Genomic DNA, 20,927 nt, shown 5'->3' with positions numbered 1-20,927 from the left:
TCACAGACTCTCTGGGAGCTGGGACACACTCGGAGAAACACAGAGTCCAAGAGGCCCTGGTGACCTCGTCAACTTACCCCGCCTGACAACTTAATCACCCTGACCTTGGAGCCGACGTGTGGCCCGTCTCCACCACCGCTGTTGGCCCGGTGCATGACAGTCCTCTTGGCGCCGGGCTTGACCTCCGGGGGCCGGCCTTGGAGGGATGCGGCCCGAGCGGTCTGCGAGGGGGGTGGCGGCCCCTCCCCACCGGCGGGCTTCACCTGCAGGACTTTGTGCTGAGCTGGGCTCTGAGGTATGGTTCTGGCCTGTCTCAAGTGTTTCAGTGGCTTCATCTGTTGTCCTGGATACTGTGTGTGAGCACCAGACGGCACAAAGCCCGACGTTTTGGGTGGAACGTTTGCAACGGCCGCATCCTGGTTTTTGACAAGGAGTCTGTTTTTCACATTGGGTCTGACCGGAGGCCCCGGGAAGGGGAGCAGCGGGTTGCCGTTGGCAGGCGGCGGGGCGGGCGTCTCCTCGCCGGGCGCGGCGGGGGTGGGCGGGGCACAGAGCTGCTGCTGCTGCTGCTGCTGCTGCTGGGCCAGCCTCTCGAGCAGCTCCTTCTTCCGGGCGCCCGCCTGCTGCTGCCGCCGCAGCTCCTTCTGCTTTAGGATCTCTTCTCGCAGGCGCTTCTGCTCCTCTATCTTCAGACGGTACAACCTCGTTTCTTCATCTTCATCAGGAAACTGAAACCAGAAACACAAGTGCTTTACTCTGGAGTACGAGGCGAGCTACAGTTCCAGTCTGTTTCAACAAACTTAAGAAAAGGCACTTTCTAAAAACCCTTTAATTCAGGATCTGAAAGAAACCATTCAACTCTGCCTATACACTTTAAGTGGAACTCCTTCCCCAGGGGAGGGAAAAAAATTTACACAGCTAAAGCTAATTTGGAAAATCTTATCAGAATATTAAAAATGAAATAATGCAAATTTCCACTCATTTACAACTTTAAATCAATTAAACTATTCATTTACGATATCAAAATATGTTTGAAATGGAAACTGCAACAGCAGGGAGGCCCTGCTGTCACACAGGTTTTATCTGGCTCTTCTCTGACGAACCAACAAAAGGTGGGGTGTAAATGACCTGAAAGGGCCTGATTAGAACTATTGATTTTTCGTACAGAATTTTCAGTCTGATCTCAAACTCATTTGTCACAGAATAATTGCTTACAATGAACAGCCAAGTCAATCTCTCTGACCTTGAACTCATGTACTCTCCTCAGAATCAAAATGCTGCTGATTGCAGTATCGGAATATTAATGGTATGCAAGGGATGCCTTTAATACGCCAGCCTCAAACCACTCTAAGTCTATCAAAAGAATCTTTATAAACTCCAGTAATTTTCAAAAAAAAGCATTTAGAGAGGAAACTTTATTAGAAGTTAAGCATGCTTAAAATTGTAATAATTTTCTTTCAAAAAAATCATAGATATCATCACTCACAGAACCTTTACAAGAGAATGTAATAGGGTTTAATCTACCCAGAATTCACTGTTAACAAATAAACCTTACAAGCTTGGAATTAAAAGACCAAAGCCTCCCTCACAGCTCACTCGGCGAAGGATGCGCCTACAGTGCAGGAGACCCGGGTTCGATCCCTGGGTCGGGAAGATCCCCTGCAGAAGGGAATAGAACCCACTCCAGTATTCCTGCTTGGAGAATCTCACAGACAGAGGAGCCTGGCGAGCTACAGTTCCGTGGGGCTGCAAGAATCGGACACGACTGAGCGACTAAACCACTACCCTAAGACTAAAACACCGCTGAGGTTGCTGGTGCCCCCAGGGCCCATGCACAGGACCTACAAGACACATAGCCGAGGTCTCGCTACCTGCATCTCAGAAGCAATTCTGACCAACTCAGTCATCTAACTTCAAACAGCAAATCTGAAGCTGGAAGGGACATTAGGGGAAGACAGGAAAACAGACGTTCAAAAAGCCCAAGAGCCAGGTCATCCTGGGGCAACAGTAACAGGTCCAGAGGGCCCACTGTTTCAAAGGCAGGACAGTTAACACCCACTCGGATTTTTCCCCAGGGAGTCAAAAAACAGTTACAGTATGTTCAAGAATATAGGTAGAAATATTTCGAAATAGACTTGTCCTTTATTCTATCAACTGGGTGAATATAAGAGAAATCACATTTCACATTCACCTAAGCAAAACAAACAGAAGACTTTAAAACGCAAAAAATAAAAATAAAAAACCCACACAAAAAACTGTACTCCTGGTTACACTCCACGTACACTGCGGCCACCTGCAAGTTCCACTTCATGTACAAAGTGCCCATTTTCCTCTAGAGAAGACGTCTTCAGAAGCCTGCTTAAACCAACTACTACGGGAGGGACAGGCAGATGTGCCCAACAGTGTGCCTAAAAAGCCACTTTCCTCATTTTATTTAGCCACTGTCATCATACAAGTGTATGTGACCTCACTTTTCTGAGCCAAATCCTTTTACACGTGAGTTAGGAACCACCTACATCAACTAAAAGCAAGATAAAACTGTTGGCAAAGATTTCTAAATTATCCCAGTCCACTTTGTAAATCTACATTATTTTTTCACATATTGATTTTAAAACCGTAATGTCACCCTTCTTCTAATAATATGTTTTTACATGTTAGCTCAATATTTTTACTTTATATTTACACTTCTGATTTAGAAGCATTACTGTAACAGCTGCTACAATAATTTATTAGAAGACAATCTAATAGAAAACACAACTTGCTTAATATTCTTACCTGAGGAAAGTCTTTGTGCCATTATTCTTTTATACGTTAAGTCGATTAGCATTAAGTTAGTCCACAATACTTATTTCTTACGTTCTATACAGCACTATAAAATTAGCGTAACTTTCACATACAGGTCTTCCGCCACGTCTGACACATACACCCAACAGCATGGGATACGTGGAGTCACAGGCCCAGAGCCGCTCTGCTAGCGATGGCAGTGGGCTGTGCAGGGGTGTGCCCTGGCCTGCACTACACTGGACACCCAGGCTTTGTGAAAGCTGCATCACATGAGCCACTGCCCAGCCTCTGTGTCTGTAATTCTAGGGGGAGCCCAGAGGGAACTCCAGGGGTCCCAGAGGGAAGCTGCAGGGAAGCACTCGATAAGCGCACTCACTACTTGGACAGGAGACCAATGGACAGAAGAGACTTGTCCCAGGAGTAAGCTAATAAATTTTACTAATGGAAAGAAATGTTCTAAAAATTTTAAGCTGCATGACTAAGCAATCAAAACTATATCAAATAACATCTCAATTGGAAATCACGTAGAACACTGATGTGCATTTTTATTTATTCTTACCTATTTATACCTAGTTAGAAATCAGCAATAATATACACAATTCAAAACAAAATACGCCCACCCCCCATCTCATTTAAAGGTCCATAGTAAAACTGGTCCTACCTCCTGGTAGCCCACAGGATAAAAGCAGAGCGAGTCGCAGGAACGTAACAGTATATGTCAGGGGTCGGCTAACTAAGGCCCATGGGCCAAATTCAGCCCAGCACCAACCCGACTCTTCACGCAAAGTGCTCACAGCACACAGCCGTGCCCACCTATGCAGGAGCCGTCTATAACTGCTTCTGTGCTAACCCTAAAGAGCCAAGTCATTCTGAGAGACCATCCGGACTATAAAGCCTGAGATATTTATCATCTGGGCCTTTTAGAGAAGCCGTCTGTTAAGATTCCTGATACACACAGACTGTGCAACATGTAACTGCAACTGTATAAATACATCAACACAACCTAATACAGGGCCAGGGAGAATGAAACTATCTTCTATGAATATGGGGGTTAGGCTACAAGGAGGAACCGGTGAAAAGAAAGTGGGAAGATTCTGGGAAGAACACACTGGATGCTAAGTGTGCTCTAAACAGGTAACAAGTACTTACCTCTTACCTAAGCGGCACAGGCTGATTATAAGATCTCCCTGTTTGAGTCCAAGTATTATTTTTTAATTAAAAAGAAAAAAAAAAGCCCCACCTCTGGTTCGGTCTTTGCTTCCTCTTTCGGCTGACCCACAGGGCTAAGCGGCTTGACTCTCCCTTCGGCCTTTCCCTGCGCGTTCCTGGGCCCCAGCCCGGGCCTCGAGGGGGGAGACGTGCTCATGATGGGTTTCACTTGAGCCGCAGGCGTGGAGGAGCAGCGGCTGGTGCTCATCTCGATGACGTGAGGCGGCGCGATCGGTAACTCGCGCAGATTGCTATTCCTCGGAGCCGTTGGCTGCATCTGCTGCATTGGCCGCTTGGTGACGTTCTGAGAAGCAGTGTTCTGTCACAGGAAGCAAGAAATCCTCATCACAACTGGAGACTCGGGGGAAGAAGCTGGGCACACGAGCTCAATCTGACTGGGTGAGTGACTTGGGAGGCGGACACTGTCCCGCTGGGAAGCCTCTTCTTGCTATATAAATGCCTCTTGCTCTCTGTAGCAGCATACCCTAGAGCTAAGCCCTGGGGCTGGGAAAGGCACCACACCGGCCTGCGGACAGCCTCCTCTGTAAGGATATTACACCAGCTGACTGCAGTAGGTGCCTTACAGGACGGGGACATTTTTAACAGAATCAACAGAGCAATCAACTCCTGCATGAGGAGTCAGCTGGGTTACTGGCACCCCCATGGTCAACGGCCCCCTAAATCCCAGGTAGAACAAAGAATGAAGCATTAAGTTAGTGTTCTAAAAAAAACTACATTCTGGAGGAGAAAGATGCCCGAAGGGTTTCATCGGAGAGGACACTTGTCAGTCATGTTCGTTCTCAGGATTCTCAACAGACCTCACAGCTGGAAGAGCATGCAGATCTGTGAGAGGCCAGCTAGGGAGTACCCAAGGCGGCTCAGCTCAAGGCTGAGGGCATCGTCTGCCGCTCTGCTTATAAGATGAAGTCCAGGTTACAAAGCACCCATTTTAGTCTCTATGTTACTTAAAGAAAAACACAGGTTTGCTTCCCTGCTGGTTCAGACAAGAAAGAATTCACCTGCAATGGAAATGACCTGGGTTCAATCCCTGGGTGGGGAAGATCCCCTGGAGAAGGAAATGGCAACCCACTCCCGTACTCTTGCCCGGAAAATCTCATGAACAGAGGAGCCTGGTGGGCTATAGTTCATGGGGTCACAAAGAGTCAGACACCACTGAGGTGACTTAGCATGCATGCATCTAATGGGGGACAAGACAGTAATGATGACTCATCTTTGACTTTCAAAGCAACAGGCTAGTCTCTTTCGATGCCGGACAAGCCACACATCTGCTGACAGGGTTTGAATCGATGAGGCTCTCCCCCATGATTAAGCTCCAGGAAGGCAGGAAATGCGTCTCTCTTGTGCAATGCTCTACTGCCAGGAACTAGAGTAGCACCTGACAACAATGGATGTTCAATGAATTCTTCCTGAATTCACTGACATGCATTAGTTGCCCAAGGAGTTAGAGATAACCTCAGTACCGAGTAATAAACCACTGGAGTTAGGGATGACCTCAGGACCGAGTAATAAACCGCTGGCAAAGGCAGGATGACTATCACCCAAAAATATTTTCTAAAGTTATGCGTCAATCAATAACCTCATCTATCACTACAGAAATAGGCAGATACACCAAAGTCCTGTGCCAGAACAGGCGTCCCCAGAGCCGGCTGAGGACACAGGACACTCACATGCCGCAGCCCCGGGCGCTGGGGGCACTGCATCCGGCTGCTGCTGGGCTGAGGCTGGGTCGCCGGCATGTGAGGCCTAAACTGGGGCTGAGCCACGGGCATCAGCGGCGGGGGCGGCACGGAGAGGTGGTGGTGGTGCTGCTGCGGCTGGTGCGGAGGCTGGTGTGGTGGGGGCGGCTGCAGCGGGGGCTGCAGCGGCGGCTGGAGCGGGGGCTGCTGCTGCGGCTGCGGCTGCGGCTGGTGTGGCGGGGGCAGCGGGGGGTGCAGCGGCCCCTTCCAGGCCAAAAGAGAGACAGAAGACAGTTAACCACGTGTGAACTAGTCACACTCCAGTGCAGCCACTTCCCTAAAGACCCCAACACCAGAAGGAACTTCAAGTGGCACTAAATTTCATTTCAGATTGGTTGGTGAAGGTGAGTAATACCTTAAAGGCAGTAATAAGCCAAAAGCTACTATCTGGCATTTTCCATCTGCTCTAAACCCTCAAATTCTGAACTTCCAGGGACGTATTCTGAGGAAATAACTAAAGAGGAAGGAAGCACAGCCTCAGGGACGCTCTCTGCAGCACTGTGTCTAATACCCAGGCACTGAAAGAACCAACGCGTGCCTGCGCTGGGGACAGCCGGATAATGCCAGCTGCTGCAGCAGCGAAAAATGCTCACCACCATGGAAAGATGGCAGTGAGACGCTAACTGGGCAAAGAGAGCATCATGAGGGTGCCAGCACTGAGAAGAATGAGAGGTGCGTCACCCCGGCATCTGGGGTGACTGTTTCCAGATGGTGGAACCAGAGTGAACCCATGCCTGTGGCAGCGAAATAGAGGAGTCCTAATCACTGGTCCACCAGGGAATTCCCAAATTATATTTTTTTAATAAAATAATTTAGGAAGAAAATTTTTATCTTATTTTAACATCTTAAGAAATAACCCGTTTACCTGTTTTTATTTTAGGTACATATTCTATGTGGTTTCTAAACAATTGGTTCAAGCGTATCATCATTACACACCTTAACAGGAAACTTAAAATACAAGATGAAAGCTTCTGGCTAAGAGAACACTCCAGCAGCTGATGACAAATCCCACCAGCAGAGGGCACTCAAATCTCTCAAATAATAAGGCAGCAGCAACCCGGTTTTCCCCACTACACACTGAAGGAACGTGACCTGACAAAGAAGCTGACTTCCTGTTCACCTTCTGAGAGTCTTGCAGTGATAGCGAAGGTATTATCAAAACATGTCCTAATTTCAGTAGCAATATATAGGACATCCTTTACAAAATCTTAATACTCAATTTTTTATTTCCCCAAAAAATGACAATCACTGTCTCCATTTTTCCTATGGTTAAGAAAAGAAGCAATATTAAGAAAGTTGTCTTTAATCAAGAGTACATGAAGTTTAACCTCTGCTCTCCAAACACTCTCCACATCTCAGTAGACTAGAATGAAAAGGTGGAGCTTGTCCTTCGGATTCTGAACCACAAGCCACTCACCTGCAGACTGGGCTGCGTGTGGGTGGGCAGGAAGGGCTGTCCCGGGCCCGGCAGGAAGGGTTGGCGAGGAGGGATGAAGGGCCTCGTGGCCGCAGACCCCGGCTGGCTGAAGTGCAGGAGCCCCACAGGCCCTGGCGGCTGGAGGGTTGGCCTCACGGGCCTCTCTCTGGGGAACACAGGCTGCTGCCCCTGCTGACTGAACGCTGGGCCGGGCTGGGTGAACGGCAAGGGGCTGGGTGTGGGCACAGGGTGACCGCTGCTGAGGAGCGTGGGAGGAGGAGGCGGTGGGGGGGGACTTCGTTGCTCCAGGAACAGATGGCTCGGGAACCTTGGCTCACCTGAAACTGAGGGGATTTGCAACGTTAATTGCCTCTAGTTACACAGAGCACTCTGTAGAAATCCGCTTTATGGACTGTGCTGCTAAGGACAGAAGTTACACGTGGTGGCTGGAGGTGAGTATCTGAAAAGAACGCTAGATTTTGCCTCTGTGTTTCCAGATCGCTTCCTTAGTTATTCTCCATAGATGATGGCCTCCTTCATGGGAGGTCTTCCCATTTCAGATGCCACTAGTGTCCGACTACAGCCTCTGAAATGACAGGCAGGGCTGTGGCACAGAAACCTGACTCTTCAGAGAATCTCTGGCTAGGGGCTGAGCATGGATAAAGCATGGACATGGCCAGGCACATGGCCCCACATAGCTCTGCTCCCGTCCTCCGCACCCTCCTTTACCTCCCAAGAAGAAAGGGTCTCGCTCCTGGGGCGGGGGCGGGGCCCTCCACTGGTCCTGAAGAGGAAGCCGAGGGGGCTGGCTGAAGCTGTTGGGGACGGGGCCAGGCGTGTGCTGCGGGAACTCTGGAGGGCCCTAAAGAACAGCAGGAAAACAGGATGGAAGGCAGGAAAATAAGCGATAATGTTCAGAAAGGTGTATCTGTGTTAAGTTTTCCTCTGAAAACATCAAGTAACTGATCTCCTGCAGCTCCCCCCCCATCTACATACAACCTCATATTACAAAATAGGTGTATTTTATGTATCTCTCCCATAATTAAACAGTCAACCATCAAAATGCAACACCTAAAAATTAATTCAATGTTTGCACAGTACTACAGAACCAGCAGAATATTATTTTTAAGCTTACTGAAATCCACACAATTACTGACCTTCTTGCCCATTAATCTGAAAGACCAAATGTATACTTCCAGCGTTCCTGACATTTATCTTCTCAAACATGCTACTCTTTGCTACCTTTCTGACAGGACCATAAGCCACAGCTATGAAGTTGCTTTACTTCAAAAGAAGAAAAAGAAATTGAATGTGCACTGTAACAAAAATCAGCCATGTCTGATGAAGTAGGAAAATGTGAAAATGTTTAAGAAGCCACATTACTACAAAAGAAATACTACAGTCAGATTCCGCTGGCTAAAAAACGCTGAACTCTTACAGATTACCATTTTTCAAGAACTACATGTTATCAGTAAAAATTTACAAAAAAAAAACAAAAAAAAAACCCTAAAATTACTTACTTCTTTTTCTGCCAGTATTTTATAACTTTAAGTGAAATATCATCTATAAAAATTTTGAATCACTGTATTATAAACCCGGAACTAATATTGTAAATCAACTATATCTTGATTCTTAAAAAGTCATTTTTTTCAAGTATTTATGGAGAATTAAAAAAAATACATTTACTTAAGAAAGCCCCACATTTTATTTTTCCAGAAATTCATTAATTATATATACTATCATTCAATAACATTTCATTAAGTATTTCTCAACTTAAAAATCACTTTCCCATAAACTTGAAACTCTAATGATTTTCCTGTCCTTTTATTACTAATACAACTAGCTAGTCTCTCTAAATGTGGCATTATATTACAATGTTGAAAACACTTTTGCAAACTACATTTGCTTTCCTTCTCTCTTTAAACAGCTGCTCTCTCCACAGCGTTTTAAGGATAATGCAAAATGAACACCAGAATAAACATCACAAACCTGTAAGACCATTGGCTATATGACATCAACAAAATTATATTTAGACACAAACATTACTTCTTCATAAAAAGACACAGAGACATGTGGTCAGAAAGCCGCAAAGATGACATTCTTGTAGTCTGTGTCTATGTGGGTGAAATCTAGGACATTCTCACCTCACAATGTTTGACAGCTGACATAAAGGAACATCACTTCTCACTCTAGATAAAGGCATCAATTAAGATACAACTGAAGCGATAAATATCGGGAACTGACAAATGTCGGATTTATAACTGAGAATACATAACCGTATACTCTCAGACTAAATCATCACATTTTTGTACCCCTAATGTATGTATATGTTTTTATCACAATGTTAATTTCAAACTTCTAATATGATGCTGTGATATGGATACTCTTCAATATTTACTCTTTTGCACTAACGCAATAATATGCTGGAAAAGCCTATTTCCACCAGCATCAGCTACCCTACACGGATACTGACGGGTCAGATCGCGCTAGGAATCCCGACGGACTTGCCTTCTGTCTTCCACTGCCACTTCCCCCGTTTTAAAATGACTCGTATTTTTGTGTGCAGTCAATGAAATATGCAGTGTGCATTTACGTGGGTATTTTGTCAAGTAACTCAGAAAGAACAATTATTAATAAAGTATGAAATACAGCATTAATATCTTGTCTGTAGTTTTACAGACCTTCTTCCTCACATGTAAATGTATTTCAAAACTTTCTGTATGATAACATATTAGCAATCAAGGTCCAATCATTTTTTTTTAATGCTTAAATCATTTTTCTTGGAGTGGCCCAGAAAATAAAATTTAAAATTGTCTGCCCTCTGTTTTATGACAAGGTTTGACTTGTCACACTGCCTCCCATCTGTGCAACGTGACACACAAATTAGTAACGCTCACCTAAGTAAAACCGGGGCTCAACTATACGGCTTGCTGCCTCGAGCTGTTATGGAGTAAGTGTACCTGCCTGTCCCCCCTCTAGAGGAGGGGACACCAAGAGACAGTTTCAGAGAGACCAGCACAGAAGGGACAGGCAAGAGGCATTAACTACACCACAGCCTCAAACAAGGTACTGGTGTAAAAGGTAGAAGAAATCACTGAGTTTAAAGCCTTATAAAAATGAAACACATGTACTTTTCATGAGGTTTTAGCTTACAAAAAGTAAAACATTAACACATACCTGAAGACAAGTAAAAAAACATTTTCAACTTCACAGCATCCTAAGAAATGTTAGCTCCCTTCAGATAATTGCACAGGGATCACGCGTAAGCCGGTGTATGTGGCCTGCGTCAGGCCACCAGGGCAGGGTCTGCCTGGATGCAGGTTTGGCGGGGCAGACAGCACCCCGAGAGGCCTCAGGAAAGCCACGTGGATGTGGAAGTGCCCGTCGTTGGCAGGAGGACGGCTGTGCCAGGAAAGACCCTCACTCTGGCTGACCCCCCCACATGTGCTGAGAAGTGGGCGTGAGACGCCGGGGCTGGACCCAGGGGGGCTTACTGGAGCTGTCACCAGGACTTGGGGTCAATGCCCTGCCTCCCTGGCTAGTCTGACAGCCCCAAGCGCGCATGGTGGGACCGAGTGAGGCCCAGCCAGAGTCGGCACCGAGGCTCGTGTCTGGGCACCATCACAAGAGGGAGAGAGAGCCCTCCCTGCTTCCCAGGACTCGCTCTCCGCACGAGAGCCCCTGCTTCCAGCGCACTCCCGCGGGGCAGCAGCAGCGGGCGCAGCCATTGGCATGGGAGTCAAGTCACTCTGAGAACCCTGCGCAAGCACCTGTTTCGCAGGCAGGATGGGCGGGGACCGGACTTGACGGCCACGGCCTCCACCGCCCCGGCTCCCGCCCCGCCCGCCTGAGCTCCCCAATGCACGGTGAGGGCAGAGGGACGTGCCCAGCTTCACAGCCAAGGAAATCCAATCACGTGACACTATTATATTTTACTTCTTAATCAGTACCCAAGAAAAACAAGTTAAAATACAGTAGGGGAAGTTTCAATGCATATAAGTCATCAAAATGACTAAATCTGGGGATTCTAAAAATGATACTTTCCCGACTCAGACATGAAAATCAGTTTATAACTATTACGCAAAACATGAGTTCTGGAAACCATTGCATTCTGTATGAACGTCCACATCCTGACTTCGTCAGGAAAATGTTCACTCTGTGCTTCTGTTTCAACCAAAATGCGAGCCCTCTCATAAGCCCCTGGTTCAGACACTTCCTCTTCCCTGTCCCTCCTTCATTCTCCTGCCAGTGGTCTGTCCTGGGGCCGCGCTGCTCCAGGAGACACTGTGTGCGCCCGGGCCAAGGTGGGCCCCCGAGCCCGCGCCCCCACAGAACCCCCGGCACTCCTGCGTGGAGCGCTACACGCCACGTCACACCCCCGCCAAGCTGCCACTTCCTCTCGACAGGCCCAGCAGCGAGGCTCCCTGGCTGCCGGGGACACTCTCCCATGCTCCCGCCCCTCGGGCTTCCTCCCCAGCTGCACCTCCATCCACAGACAACTTTTTGCCATGAATCATGTGCTCCAGGCTAATGTTAGCATTACTCTAGAAATTTTTATTCGCATTCTGATACTGCATTTGGCCAGCTTTCACGTAAAAAACAGGAACAAGATGCTGAATTACAACAGCAGTTGGAACTATTACACTGCTGATTTGCTGACAAGCTTTTAATCTGAACTACAGTTAGCACACTTCAGGACTCGCAACTCATTAGCTGTATCAGTCATTGCTATGCTAGCGAGTTGACGAAAGAGGACGGACATAGACAGATGGTATCAGAAAGAAGGATGGGAAGACTAAAAAGCGTTTTCTGAGAGAGAGAGAGTCCTGTAAGGCTGTTCCGGACGACTCACTGGACAGCAGCGTCACTCAGGGGACTTCACTAACTTTATAAAACCCCCACCGGCCCCCCTAGGAAGTGAGACAAAGTTTAACTTCTGTTGTTCAGAAGCACTGTTCTCAGAGCCCCTCGTCCAGGGCTTCCAGCACCCCATCCAGCCCAGCCCACTTCCACTTCGGTCCCAAGCGGCCACTGAAGGACACATGAGGTCTGCAGTGTTGCCGGCTGTACCGTCAACGGCTGGAAGGCGGAAGAGCCGCATGTGCGGAAGAATCACTCCAGAGCTGCCGCCTCCGTTCAGCTCCCCAGAAGCCAGCAGTGGCGGATTCTCTCTGTCTTGCTTCCCTGATTCTGCTCACAGTTTAGAGAAGCTTGAAGAACTTCCTAACTTTTCTGTCCTGCCAACAAACACGGCTTTCTTCGTTACTTAACATGTGAAGTCACAATACTTCACAGCATTTCGCCTATCAGGCTCACATCACGCTGGGAAAACCCTCAGCGTGTTCCTCTGACATCTGTGGTTATTTATAAACTCTGCCTTTTGTTTATAAACGCACCTTAGAGCCACAAGTCTCACCCCCGCAGATGAAGCTCTGGTCATGTGGCTGCTGCAACGGAGCTCTTTACAACCTCTCTCTCCTTTCGTCACACAGGAGATTTCAAGTCCGCCCAAACACAGGTTCTCTCATGACAGATTGGGCAAAGTGTCTGTGGAGAAACACACTGGCTTTCCCCACTGTAAGTTAGTAGGAAGCTTGCTACTTTTTGACTTTTACTATGCAGAGGCGGAAAGCAGGGCACACCTCCTCTCCTTAACCCCTTCAGCCTTTCCTAAAAGCAAGCAGTTACAGAGTTACAAGAATGACCTCAAAGGAGACTGCTGCAGCTAGCTTTCAGGAAAAATTCCAAGCTGCCTGAGCGTCTCTGAACACTTTCAGATTTCCTGGAAGATTATTTTGAATATTTCTAACTTCTAAGGACAATTTCTGATATTAAATTGAACATATATGGGATTATGAATCTTGCCCCCCTTGGAATCTTCAGATTGTGATTTTTAGCTCCCTCCCAAACCTTCCCTTTTACTAATCATCCCTGTGCTAACAGCATGTACACAAGCATTCAGGTGTTCTTTAGCAATATACAACAAAGCCGCAGAATTCTTTCTGCATCAGTAATACTTCGGAGAAGGCAATGGCACCCCACTCCAGTACTCTTGCCTGGAAAATCCTATGGACAGAGGAGCCTGGTAGGCTGTAGTCCATGGGGTCGCTCAGAGTCGGATTCAACTGAGCGACTTCACTTTCATGCACTGGAGAAGGAAATGGCAACCCACTCCAGTGTTCCTGCCTGGAGAATCCCAGGGACAGGGGAGCCTGGTGGGCTGCCGTCTATGGGGTCGTACAGAGTCGGACACGACTGAAGTGACTTAGCAGCAATACTTCGGAAGGAATGATGCTAAAGCTGAAACTCCAGCACTTTGGCCACCTCACGCGAAGAGCTGACTCTTGGCCTGGAACTGTAACTTCCAAATGATCCTCCAGCCTAAAGCATCAGTGACTGAGAAAGTGGACTCCAGGGCTGGACTGACAGTCTCGGCCCGTGTCTCCCAGCCCTCCCGTTACAATCTCCCTCACAGCCCAGCACACGCCATCAAATCACTCTGGGCCTCGGCTCCCTCATCTATAGGACAGGGGAGACGGGTAGGACCCACCTCACGGGGGAAAACGAAGTGCACGCAAGCACTTAGGAGCACCCAGCAGACGGCAGAGGCGCATCATGCTGTCGCTACCACCCTTCCTGGCACTCCTACAGGCAGCACTCCACCATAAACAAACACGTTACAGCTGTATTAGCTTATTATTAGTATAATTAATAATTACATTGGGCTTGTGCTTAGTCGCTCAGTCACGTCACACTCTTTGTGACCCCATGGACTGTAGCCCACCTGGTCCTCTGTCTATGGGATTTCCCAGCCAAGAAAGAATACTGGACTGGGTTGCCATTTCCTCCTCCAGGGAATCTTTCCAACCCAGGGATCGAACCTCCGTCTCCTGCACTGACTGAGAGCCTCCGGGAGGAGAGAAAGGGAGGCAGGCCATGCTGGCCGAGGAGCCGGCGACCGGCCCCAGGTTCCTGAGCCTGGTAGATTCAGAGCACAGACAGGGCAGTCAGAACAGAGAGCAGCAAGACCGACAGCCCCTGCTCCCCCAACCTAACTTCAGGAAAGCAACGTGCTATGACCTGCACGTAATGATATCATACGGTCAGAGAGAAGGTAACACGAACCTGGAGACGCGCGACCTCACCCTGCAACCACGTCCCTATGGTTAGAGAAGAGGGACCTTCCCTGCAGAATAGATGGAGGTGGGTGGGTACCCTCCAACACGGCTGTGAAGGAGCACACCCCAGGCCAGTGTCCTCCTCCTGGCTGCAGAGACAACTGGAGAACCATGCCCCTGGAAAACGCATGATGATCCTAAAGCCACATGGCCCCGCGACCACTTTCTGGCAGACGGCACATGAGCACAGGTGATGGGGGTGAGCTGCAGGCCCGCTTCCAAGACAACTTCTCATGGATAGCCCTCCCTCTCTCCCCACCTGCCGGAGCTGGAGAGAGACCCGGGGTCCAGAGGAAGATGCCCAGAGCAGGGCGTGAGTGAGAATAAGCTTCCCGAGGTGAGCCACCAAGGGCTCAGGGCTATGGAGTCAGTCCACTCCGGCTGACACTCCCGTGCTGGGCACTCCGGGGCCGTCGCCATGCCGCCTTCACTGGCCAGGGCCAGACACCCCAGAAACGCACGTACCACCCTGGCAGATGGTGGCGGGTTCACCGAGGACTCCCTGCCATAGCCACACACTCTGCCCAGGAAGGACAACTCAGGTCGGACTGACACTGCGGAGCCCTGCCCCCGACCCCGGAGGTCAGGCCAGGGCAGGGGCCTCTGACCAGAAACTCCATGTCAGCCCGGCCTCACCGCCCCTGTGCTGCGCCCCTGTGCTGCGCCCCCATGCCCTTCCTAGCCCCTGCACCCAGCCCCCCAGGCTCTGCCGCCCACACTACAGAGAGCTCCACTCGGGCAGCTCCTGCTCATGACACCTCCGAGCGCCCACCTGCCCTACACAGAGCATGAGGCAGGAACGCACCGGAGCCGGGCCTCACCCCAGGGACAGACACGGGCACCCAGCCACGACGCTGCCGACTGCGGGCTGTGCACAGCAAGGGCAGGGGCTTCCATTCACATCCCCTTTTCTGTCTCAATGTCTCACAGTCACCTCTGGGTATATAAGCGAGGGAGAGCCATGCGCATGCTTTGAGGTCAGGAAAAACAGTAAATTCTAAAGGCAAAAGTCAGACGGCCATGGAGATTCCACAGCTGGCCTGAACGGGAAAACAAATTAGGGGCGCTTATCTGATCAACCTGAGGCACTGATAAAAGGAGGGAAGGCCACAGATGCGATCTACAGCTTAGAAAGAAACAGCTGACTCAAGCTGAGTAAACAAGCAAATCTCTGCCTTTGGAAGAGGCTCAACAGAGTAACAATGGGGACAGGGGTTTTGTGGGCTTAACCTTGAAACTAAGGGACACTGGCAAGGTGCGGGAGCCTAGGCCAGCCAGGTGGGGGCAGCAGGTGCCAGGGAAGGTCGTGGCAGGTCACACACAGGCCCCAAAGGAGAGGAAAGCCACCCTGAGGAGGACAAATGAGAGAGACCAACACCAGGACAGAGCCAGCTTAACGATAAACGAATCCTGCCCAACCGGGAAGAAGCCCATTTCCAGGACGACAAACGCCTGCAGGAGAGCCAGATGGAAGCAGAATGAGGAAGAGGGCAGGTAAAACAACAGATGGTTCAGACAGACAGCGGCTGATGCCCCACAAGCACAGGGACAAGGGCGCCCTCTCTGGCGGTGTCCGCCACTGCTGGACACGAGGGAGACCATCTGGGAAGACACACAGGCCCCTGACTGCCTCCATTCGCCTCAACGGGCGACAGAAGTGGAGTCCGGATATCTAAACAGAAAAATTTTCAGCTCGAAGGTCCCAAAAGCTGCTGACTGTTACCAGTAAGTATCGGCTGTATAAAATACTTTAACAAATAGGAATCATCAAGCTCACAATACCATTTTTCCCTCAGCATTGTCTGTTCTGTCTTGAATACCCATGTCACTTTCTTTTTCTCTATTTATACAAACTTAAAACTCTGAACATGTATTTTATCCGTGTGGAAAAGCCTGTGAGTTGCGTCCCGAGTATGAACTCTCACCTCTCGCTCAGTAATGCAGGGACAACAGGGTGCCCAGCTGCGAGATCAGCAGGCCCGCCTTGAGACAAGACGAGCTGGCTGCTGGACGGGGCGGCCTCAGTGGGCACATGCCTCTGCCGCCTGCCCTTCTCCTCTTTCAGCCCGAAACTTGGGTAGGGGAAAACTGACAACACAGAACTGATTAACAACAGAGGTAACAATACAGAACTGCTACACCAACCCGGAAGAACTTTCTCTTTTATGCAAAAACTATGACACCAGGTTTGCCAAGTCACCGTTAACTGAACTGTCTGTTACATGCAGCCTCATTCACATCCTGGCTGATAAACCTAGTACGAACTGTATTTTCCATGAATACAGCAGAACCAATCACTCTTCCTTTAAGGGATGAAGAAGCTCAGGTTTACAGGGTTCAACTGAATTAGCCAGTTACACTGTCAATGGCAGAAAGCGAAGAGGAACTAAAAGAACATCCTGATGAAGGAGAAAGAGGAGAGTGAAAAAGCTGGTTTAAAACTCAGCATTCATGGAGATCATGGTCATGGCATCCGGTCCCATCACTTCATGACAAACAGACGGGGAAACAATGGAAGCAGTGATAGACTTCCATTTTCTTGGGCTCCAAAATCACTGTGGACAGTGACTGCAGCCACGAAAGTAAAAAGATGCTTACTCCTTGGAAGAAAAGCTATCACCAACCTAGACAGCATATTAAAAAGCAGAGACATTACTTTGCCAACAAAGGTCTGTATAGTCAAAGCTGTGGTTTTTCCAGTAGTCCTGTACAGATGTGAGAGGTGAACTATAAAGAAAGCTGAGTGCTGGAGAACTGATGCCTTTGAACTGTGGTGCTGGAGAAAACTCTTGAGAGTCTCCTGGACAGCAAGGAGATCAAACTAGTCAATCCTAAAGGAAATCAACCCTGAATATGCACTGGAAGGACTAACACTGAAGCTGAAGCTCCAACACTTTGGCCACCTGATGCCAAGAGCCGGCTCACTAGAAAAGACCCTGATGCTGGCAAAGATTGAGAGAAAGAGAAAGGGACAACAGGATGAGATGGTTGGATGGCATCACCAACTCGACGGACATGAGTTTGAGCAAGCTCCAGGAGATGGTGAAGGACAGGGAAGCCTGGCTTGCTGCAGTCCATGGGGTCACAAAGAGTTGGACACAAATGAGCAAATGAATAACACCACCACTGTCAATAAATACGACATGAACCCACATTGTCAGACTCCCGGCTTAAAAGAGCTTTCTCCTCTCACACACTGCTTCTCCTGGGACTTATCTATCCTCAGGTACCAAGGTTCCCAAGTCGGGCGTTCTCTTGATGTGAATATTCATTCAATAATGTCTATCATTTCACAAGTAAAAAGGATAATAAATTCTCTCCAGCAAATGCAGAATTATTTTAAGACTATTAAGGAGTTGTAAATACCTCACTTAACAGAATTTCTAGTACTATTGTCATTCAACCATTTGAAAGAAAAAGCTACCTTAATCTTTTCAAATAACTGCTCTGTTTTGCTTTCCTTTATGTCCCTTTAAAAGTCCAAGGTAAGAAATTATCATCCTCCTCATATAATTCTTATACAAATTGTACTTCCTTTTTGCATCTCTTGTTAATTATATGATGTTATCTATGTTAATCCTATTCAGGAAGAACTGATAACTTTGGTTACAAAAAAAAAAAAAGATGAAAACTTTGCATAAATTGCTTAGCACAAAGTTAATCATATAATGCAAAGAATAAAGAGGTTCTAACAGCTATTATGTGACTTATCAGCTTCCCTGAAAGGGTCAGTTGGTATATTTTAGTAAGACTAATTGAATACCTTAACAATGTCATTGAAACTTCATGAATCTTTCAATAAATTACAGCCTGCTGCTTCAACGTGTTTTCATTTATTAATCTCACTTAAAATGCAAAGAACTATATAAGAAACCAACAGATACTAAATAATGCCTCTCAGTTAATTCTGATTAAAGGGGTTAAATGCAAGGAATACAGACCACTGGTGACCCCCAACACAATTAAAATTAGAGCCCACTGTCACAATGTTAATCCTCTTATTTGAGTGTTTTCCATAGATTTCTTTTTTCTTTCAGGTTATGCCTTGTTTAAATATCTACATTCATTTTCCTAGAAGGTACTCGCTTATTTGCAGATGCATTCTAAACATTCTGAAGCACCACATCCCTAGCAGCCAGCCCTAGCTTTCTGAATGGGGCGGGGGGCCACCACAGGAACTTACATGTGCCATGGGAACATTACTGGTTCAAGAAGGAGCAGGCACCACAAGTTGTAACACTCCAATACAAAATACTGCTTCTGAGGAACCTACTAAAGACTACTTGCTACTTTTTTTCCTAAAATGAGAAAGTCTTTACCCCTGCATCTCACCCCTCCTTCACCTTTTGTTAGCAAGCTCACCCAATGACAGGCCCTACCATACAGAGTACACGCTTCACTGCAGCACTCCTGAGAAGCACAATCTTATATATTATGGTTATGACTCAACCTACCAGATGCAATTATCTTTCTCTGGTTTACTGAGGTGGGTTTTAGCATTTTCAGAGAAAAGGAGAAGGTTCAGCACGATCAAGAGCCTCAGACTGACCTGGTTCCACTCCCACCTCCTGTACCAGTTATGTGAACGTGAACCTTTCACCCTTTCCAAGACTCAGTTCCTCTATCTGTAAAGTGGAGAAAATGATACCCTCTTAAGGTTGCGAAATGCAAGCTTTGCACAGAACCTGGAATACTGTAATTACTCAATGACACTCTTCATCTCCCACTGGCCGACCGGTCACTAGTGCGTGCTCCAGGAAAAGGACATTTCCTCACTGAATCAAGGACTGAGAGCACCAGCAGGCCCAGCTCCACGGACTGAAAGCCCGCAGTCTGCTTCAGAATTCTCACCTGAACGCATCTGCCGTATGGCTCACAACCCGCCCTCCTAACACCCACTATGACCACAGAGAGTTCAAATGGCCAAACAGCAACTGGGTAGACTAACGGGGGTACACCTCCCCAAGGGAATACTGCTGGTCCACACGAAAGGACAGCCCCTGGCTGTTGTGACCGAAGGGTAAACGAGTCTCAAACGCACTGTGCTGAGTGCAGGAAGCAAGACCCACAATGAAGCCAGGCATGTGATTCCATTCATCCACATTTTCACGAGAAGAAGCCAGATGAGGGTCTGCCAGGGGCTGGGCTGGGAGAGGGCTGCCTACAAGGGGCAGCACACGATGCCGTCTGGGCAGACGGAACTGCTGTCAACAGCAGTGATGACGCCCCTGTGTGCAGCTGTGCAAGGTCAGACTGTGCATCAAAAGGACTACATTTTTACCAGTTAACAAAACAAAACCTCTAGTCTTTTGCAAGAAGCACTTTCAGGTACTTTAAAATAAGGTCACTTTCGAAATTTATCTGAAAAGAACTATGGCTCTTCAAGGACTCCAGGAAAAAATAACATTAATTTTAAAAATGGTATGCTTTGAAGGGCAAATCAGTAAAAATAGGACAGAGATTTTCTTTCCACAGAAGTCGTTCTAAGACTTTGAAAGTCTGTGCTGTTGTATTTCACTGGCTGAATTATTAAATTACAGCTGGGCAAGTCATACTCAAAGTTTAAGTCTACTCTACAATGGAACTATGTATCTCGGGATTTACGAAAGGTACTCAATTCAATGTGACGTTCTTACTTAGCTCAAAATTAAATAAAATAGTATACCACACTTTAACAGTGCAGTTTTTACACTGAGACTTCATGGCTTGACTTGGTGATCTCCTGAGTATTCCTGGGGGATCCCAGGTTGCACAGTGTAAAGAATCCACCTGCCAATGCAGGAGGTGCAAGAGACCCCCTGGAGAAGGACACGGCAACCCACTGCGGTACTCTTGCCTGGGAAATCCCATGGACAGAGGAGCCTGGTGGGCTGCAGTCCATGGGGTCACAGGGAGTTCAGACTGAGCACAGCTGAGCATTCCTGCCTCCGAGTTATGGGTGTGGACTCCCACCACCGTCTCTCCACCCAACACACACAATGCACACCGACGGGACACACGAGTCCAGTCAACAGGGCGCTCGGCTTTATAGCCACCATATTTAACAGCTGTACCACAGTGCTAAGCTGCTCCTGTTACTGCTGCAGATGGGAATTCACTGATATGATTAAATTTGATGGTATGATAATGTATGGTAATCATGATTAATCAGAAACCCACTAGCAAATGGAGGATGTTGGGTATTATGTCACCTGCATTTTAAAATCCATTCTTGCGCTGCAAGCCTGACAATGTCTGACAGCAGGAAGAGTCTCCTCCCACAGCTGCCTGCTACTACTCACAGATCTGATCAGAGAAAATGCCCATCATGACTTCCGCATCTTAAAAGCTAATAACTATGGGGCATTGAAGGCAAGTTGTAAAAACAGAGAGGGTTCAAAAGAAAGGCTTCTTTTTCCCAGCTGGAATGAAGTCTGGACTCACATCTGCAAGGGCTGTAATCAGAAAGAAACGCAATTTGCTGCAGCAGTCTCATCAAACATGGTTCGCATGAAATGCCATGTAAAATGCATCCAGAAGTGTCAGTCACCACCACCTGACACCAGGCCCCCTGCTCCATGGAGGCACAGCGCAGTCAGACCT

General features: G+C 47.8%; 1 protein-coding gene across 9 annotated transcripts in view; it reads right to left on the bottom strand.

Moving 5' to 3' along the window:
- RBM33 (RNA binding motif protein 33) overlaps positions 1 to 20,927 on the bottom strand; it is a 106,415-nt gene that overhangs the window by 25,265 nt on the left and 60,223 nt on the right. For all 9 annotated transcript variants that reach the window (XM_052639205.1, XM_052639206.1, XM_052639207.1 and 6 more), the window contains 5 exons: positions 7,897 to 8,029; positions 7,168 to 7,511; positions 5,682 to 5,954; positions 4,025 to 4,312; positions 78 to 728 (listed from right to left, as the gene is read on the bottom strand). In XM_052639205.1, the coding sequence (XP_052495165.1) occupies positions 78 to 728; positions 4,025 to 4,312; positions 5,682 to 5,954; positions 7,168 to 7,511; positions 7,897 to 8,029 (1,689 nt within the window). The remainder of the gene's footprint in view (positions 1 to 77; positions 729 to 4,024; positions 4,313 to 5,681; positions 5,955 to 7,167; positions 7,512 to 7,896; positions 8,030 to 20,927) is intronic.

This window comes from Budorcas taxicolor, chromosome 4 (genome assembly GCF_023091745.1).
Source record: "Budorcas taxicolor isolate Tak-1 chromosome 4, Takin1.1, whole genome shotgun sequence".
Taxonomy (NCBI): Eukaryota; Metazoa; Chordata; class Mammalia; order Artiodactyla; family Bovidae; genus Budorcas; species Budorcas taxicolor.
This window is presented reverse-complemented; position numbering and strand designations above follow the sequence as displayed.